The sequence below is a fragment of the Fukomys damarensis genome, unplaced genomic scaffold (genome assembly GCF_012274545.1).
Source record: "Fukomys damarensis isolate Sample0158 unplaced genomic scaffold, DMR_v1.0_HiC HiC_scaffold_22, whole genome shotgun sequence".
In the NCBI taxonomy this organism is placed as follows: Eukaryota; Metazoa; Chordata; class Mammalia; order Rodentia; family Bathyergidae; genus Fukomys; species Fukomys damarensis.
The window spans coordinates 11,192,210-11,197,703 of NW_022900934.1; the positions used below are offsets into that span (position 1 = coordinate 11,192,210).

Sequence of the window (5,494 nt, forward strand, 5' to 3'; positions counted from 1 at the left end):
ATAGATATATATATGGGGAGAGAGAGACTCAAGGTGTACAGTGTGATGATTCTATTGACATAGGTGTACACTGTATGATGGATACCATAATCAAATTAATCAACATATCCATCATGTTACTGTGTCTGTTTTTTGTCGTAAAGACATTTAAATATGCTCTCAGTAAATTTCAAGTAAATAACCCAGTATTATTAACTGTAGGGACCATGCAGCATATTAGAGCTCCAAAACTGGCTCATCTTGTAACTGAAAGTTTGTACCCTTTTATCCCTTTCCCCCATACTTCACCTCCAAGCAACCAACTGACCTCTGCCTCTGAGTTCAGCTTTTAGATACCGCTTGTAAGGAACATCATATAGTAATTTTCTGGGTCCGGTTTGTTTCGCTGGTATAAGGTCCTCCATCTGTGTTACTTTGTCTTTTTTTTTTTTTTTTTTTGGTACTTGGGATTGAACTCAGGTTCTTATGACCTTGTGCTTTCAAGGCAGGCGGCGGAACCACTGAGCTAAGTCCCTGGCCCCGTCTGTGTTATTTTGAGTGGTAGGACTTCTTGTTTATGATTGAATGTTCATGTGCGTGCGTGTGTGTGTTTATCCATTCGTCCATCAGTGACATTTAGGTTTTCTGTATCTTGGCTCTTGTAAATGTGCTACAGTGAGCAAGAAAATATACCCGTCTGTCCCTTCAAGATACTGATTTTGTCAGCCAAGGTGTGCACACCTGCAATCCCAGCAATCCGGAGGTTGAGGTAGGAGGATCACCGCAAGTTTGAGCCGTCTAGTGAGACCCTGTCTCAAGAAGAAAACAACATGGGCTGGGGATTTAGCTCAGTGGTGCCCAACCTGCCTTGCACACGTAGTCCCAAGTTGGATCCCCAGTACCAAAAAGAAAGCAATTTCATTTTCTTTAGATATGTATCTCAACTAAGATACGTAAAACAGAAGCCAATCAAATGGATATTGGACTGAAAGACCAAAAAAGGCACAGTGTGGGAACACAACACGTTGATGCTGTAGCAAACCTAACCACCCCCGGCCGAGTGGGAAGTCGGGAGGAAGCTGGACTTCCAGGCACTGTGGGCTTCAAGGCTGGTGGGCGAGCCGGCTCCGGCCGCCAAGATGGGAGGCTCTCCTGGGGTGCCCCTAGTAGGTAGGGAAAGATAAGGGCCTGCACTCTCCTTTTAATTTTATATTATGATCATGTGGTTAATTTGACAATTTAGCTTTAGATTTAGTTGGCACTAGGACTGGCTCAGAGAACCGAGTACCATTGCCTAGGAGGGTTGTGGCGCCCAGAAGGGCAGTGCAGTGGCAGAACGTGGCCTCTGCCCTCTGTGGGATGCTGTGGGGAGGTGTGTGCAGTGGGTCGGCTCTCCACCCCCTTTCTCTGTGGAGACCATGGCTGGGACTCTGGCAAAGGGGAGGAGGCTGTGCTGCACCGTGTACCTGTCGCTCTGCGTGTGCCACTCGGGTAACAGCCTGCATGCTGGCATTGGCCGTAGGGTTCTGCCTTCAGTGCGTTTTGGGCACTTCTTTTGCCAGCGGCACCAGGCAGCAGCCCCGTCACGGTGGTCTGAGTTCGGTTCTGAGATTTCTTCCTTGGCCCAATCCGATCAGCTTCAGTCATCCACCTGCCTACAGCGCGGTCCCCACTGCTCCTGCACTCACCCCACCCACCCCCACCCCACCTCGTGAGCGCAGGTTCCCTTTTGGGCTTTTTCAGTCCACTGAGACCTGTTTTATCAGTTCCCCCAGCGAAACTCTGTCTTATAAACCGGGTGTGGTGTGGCCACCTCCCGGCTCCTGCTGGGTTCCCCTGCAGCCTGAGCCGATCGGTCTTCCTAGTTCTGCAGTCATTTCTTAGGAGGCTCGTACTTGGCTCTAGCCTGGCCTGTGAGCCAGTGGATGTCGTTTCTCGGGCTGGAGATGTGGCTCGATGACAGAATACATTTGACGTACAAAAGGCCTGGGTTTGAGCCCCAGCACCCCCAAAGAAGATAACGTATATATTACTAGATAAGATTAGAATTTGATGAGATTGATTTGTTGCTGGGCATGGTGGTGCCCTCAGCACGTTGGAAGAGGAATAAGGAGGCAGGAGATGAAGAGGAGTCGGAGTGAGGAGAAGCCGGGCTGGAGCAGTCACACGGTGACGGCAGGGGTTGGTGAGGTGGGGGTCCTGGGGGTCTGGAGGGAAAAGGAATGGAGGCTGCTGAGCTTCTGCGGGAACTCACTGGGCAGTGGTGATGCCGCTTCTAGGAAGCGAGGGAGAGGAGCCTGGGGTGAGGGTGACGGGAGTGGAGACCCAGATCTGAGTCTGTCTTCCGCGCTTGGGAAATGACTAAGATTCTAATGATTGATGAATCTTAAAATGTGTTCCAGGTTTTTGTCAGGGGAATCACTTTTGTCACATCTTCTAGAGTGTAGCGACCCCCAGTAGGTTTGGCCCCCAACACAAGGACCACTAGGTGTCGCTGCTGATGCAGCAGAGACTCCCACTGAGAAAGGGGCACCGCTGCCTCAAAGGGACTCACAGGAGGTGGCCCTGCCCTTGCGGAGGGCACCCAGCAGTGTGGACTTCAGATGGATCGAAAGTTCAGGGCCAGGTGATGCTTGAACCCGGTCTTCAGGCCCCGGGGGGGGGGCTTTCTCTGTTCTCAAAGGCGCAGTTGGCATTTTAAGAACTGGCTGTTCTTATACGGGCCTGGGGTCTTCAGCCTCCCCCTCCCCCCCCAAATGCCAGTGGGCTCCAGGTCATCCTCACTGTCGAGGAAGGAGGCTGGGGGAGAGTGGCTTTCAGTGGGGGCCCCATAGGCAGTAGCCAGTCCGCGTGAGGAGTGACAGAGGGCCTGCTCCGGCTCTCATTGACCCTGTGTGATGACATTGGTGTGGCTCCCTGCATTGACGAGTGCCTCTCACCATCCCCCAGGAGCAGGATGGGGCTGCGGAGTAGACACTCACACTGGTTGCTCCAGTTGGACTTAGGGGATCCCAGCTCAAAACCTTTTGGCTCTTAATTGTGCTGCTCCCCCCACCACCACCAGGGACTGGATTCAGGACGCTGCACTTGCAAGGCAGGCACAGCGCCACTGAGCTAAAATCCCCAGCCCTGTGCTGTTTTTTATTCCCCCGGTAGTCAGAATCCATGTAAGCAGGGTGGGAGCAGAGCCCTGCTGACCCACAGAGGACAGTGGGCTGTGCTGGAAGCAGGACACCAGTTTGTCTGCAGTAAATGGGCTTCCTAAGTGCATCTCTCTGCGTTCTTTGTAATTACCTGACATCTCTGTGCCCTTTTCTTCCAGACAATTTATGAAAACCGAATATACAGCCTTAAAATAGAATGTGGACCTAAATATCCAGAAGCACCCCCCTTTGTAAGATTTGTAACAAAAATTAATATGAATGGAGTCAATAGTTCTAATGGAGTGGTAAGTGGCTTTTTCTGCCTGTGCTGGTTCCTCTGGGTTGGGCGTTGCTTTGTGCCCAGCGGCCATTTGCACATTGTCTGCGCTTGCGGGGTCAGTGGTCCCTCCTCCTCCCTCACTACCCAGCTGTGCTGGCCACGGAAGGGCACTTCCATGGGGTAGACTTGAGCCCGAGGCCCAGAAGTGAAAGGTCCTGCCCACTCCTTTACCTCCTGGGCCTTTAACTTATTTTTTGGCCTTGTTTTTTAAATTCATTTTTATAAACTGAACATCTCTAATCCCCAAATCTGAAATCCAAAATGCTCCAAAATCTAAAAATTTTTTGTTTTTGATTTGTGTTTTTGAGACAGGCTGCATGCAGTCTGAAACCTTCATATCTACTCAACCAGCCACCCCAGGCCAGGGCTCCAGGGGTGGAGGAGCAGGGAGGGGAGTTCAGGCTGGTCTTGAACTCACTGTGTATCCCAGGCTGGCTCAGAAATCCTCCTGCCCCATCCACCCGAGTGCTGGGATTGCAGGTGTGCGCCACCACGCCTGGCTCTGAAAACTTTTTGAACAGCAACATGACTCAGAAGATTGCAGATTTTTTTTTTGGCTGGTGCTAGTGGTGGAACCCAGGGCCTTGCGTGTGCTGGACGAGTGTCCCAGCACCACACTGCACCACAACTGCATCTGCAGCTTGCAGAGGAGGGGAGTCCACAGCACTGGAGGGTGCTGCGTGTAGCAACACTGTGCCAGCCTCTGGCCTTGAGCTTCACAGGGCAGAGGGTTGACAGGAGACTGAAGAGGCAGGGCCCCGCCACTGTTCTCTGTGCGCAGTGTTGCATCTGCGCCTGCGCCCTCCTCCTCCTGGGCCCTGCCCTGCTTGGGAAATGCACCGTCTCCGGTGCAGCCCCGGCCTCCGGGGCCTCCGTCACTCTTGTCCTGGGTGTGGCCCCATCCAGCCTGGAGCAGTTTTGAGCTGACTTGGTTTGGGTTGAGTCTCACCGAGGACCGATGTCACCCTTTCCTTCTCCCAACTTGGAACACAAAAAAGGAAAAACAGCCCAACCAAAGGAAGGGGGTCCCACAGGTGGGGTCCTGCATGTCACGCGTTGTTTTGTGACCAGCGCATTCAGCTTGGCCATGCACTGCACTCCCTCCCGCTGTACCACAGCTCAGCCCCAGCAGGCCACCAGTCATTTGGTTTTGTTTGCCTTTCTTGTAGGTGGACCCAAGAGCCATATCAGTGCTAGCAAAATGGCAGAATTCATATAGCATCAAAGTTGTTCTGCAAGAGCTTCGGCGCTTAATGATGTCTAAAGAAAATATGAAACTTCCTCAGCCTCCTGAAGGACAGTGTTATAGCAATTAATCAAAAAACCCACAGGCCCTTCCCTCCACCCCCACCCCAATTCGATTTAAGCAGTCTTCATTTTCCACAGTAGTAAATTTTCTAGTTACGTCTTGTAGACCTCAAAATACTGGAAAGGAAGCTCCCATTCAAAGGCAGATTATCTTAAGATACTGTAAATGATACTAATTTTTTGTCCATTTGAAATACATAAGTTGTGCTATAACAAATCATCCTGTCAAATGTAACCACTGTCCCCATAGTTGAACTTCTGGGATCAAGAAAGTCTATTTAAATCGATCCCCATCATGACTGGTGGGGCATATCTAACTCAACTGTGAAAAGACAGTCACACAATCACCTTGCTGCTGATGCCACGGCCCGGGGCTCTGCCTTCTCCCCGCCCTGCTCCTCCGCCCCTGGAGCCCTGGCCTGGGGTGGCTGGTTGAGTAGATGTGAAGGTTTCAGGTCGCAGCCTGTGGGACTACTGCTGGGTGTGGGGGTGCTTCACCTGCACCCTGGTTTCTTTTTTAAGTCTTAAGTGACGCCCCTTTCCAAGCCATCGACCTGCTCCACTCTTCCACTCCCACCCTTGGCCAAAGCATAGATTGTAACCCTCCGTCCCCCTCTGAAATTGGCCTTCGGTGAGGAATTCAGGGCTTTCCCCCGTCTGTCCCCCACCTTGATCGAGGGGTGCTGCTTTTCCCTCCTCTCCTCCTCCTCCTCCTCCTCCTCCT

The 5,494-nt window shown here is 51.8% G+C and overlaps 1 protein-coding gene across 3 annotated transcripts in view; it reads left to right on the forward strand.

The window, feature by feature from the left end:
• The window catches only part of Ube2v1 (ubiquitin conjugating enzyme E2 V1), a 28,769-nt gene extending 23,281 nt beyond the window's left edge, over positions 1 to 5,488 (forward strand). For all 3 annotated transcript variants that reach the window (XM_033767195.1, XM_010618227.3, XM_010618228.3), the window contains 2 exons: positions 3,302 to 3,427; positions 4,632 to 5,488. In XM_033767195.1, the coding sequence (XP_033623086.1) occupies positions 3,302 to 3,427; positions 4,632 to 4,778 (273 nt within the window). In that variant the 3' untranslated portion in view covers positions 4,779 to 5,488. The remainder of the gene's footprint in view (positions 1 to 3,301; positions 3,428 to 4,631) is intronic.
• The last annotated feature ends 6 nt before the right edge of the window (positions 5,489 to 5,494 follow it).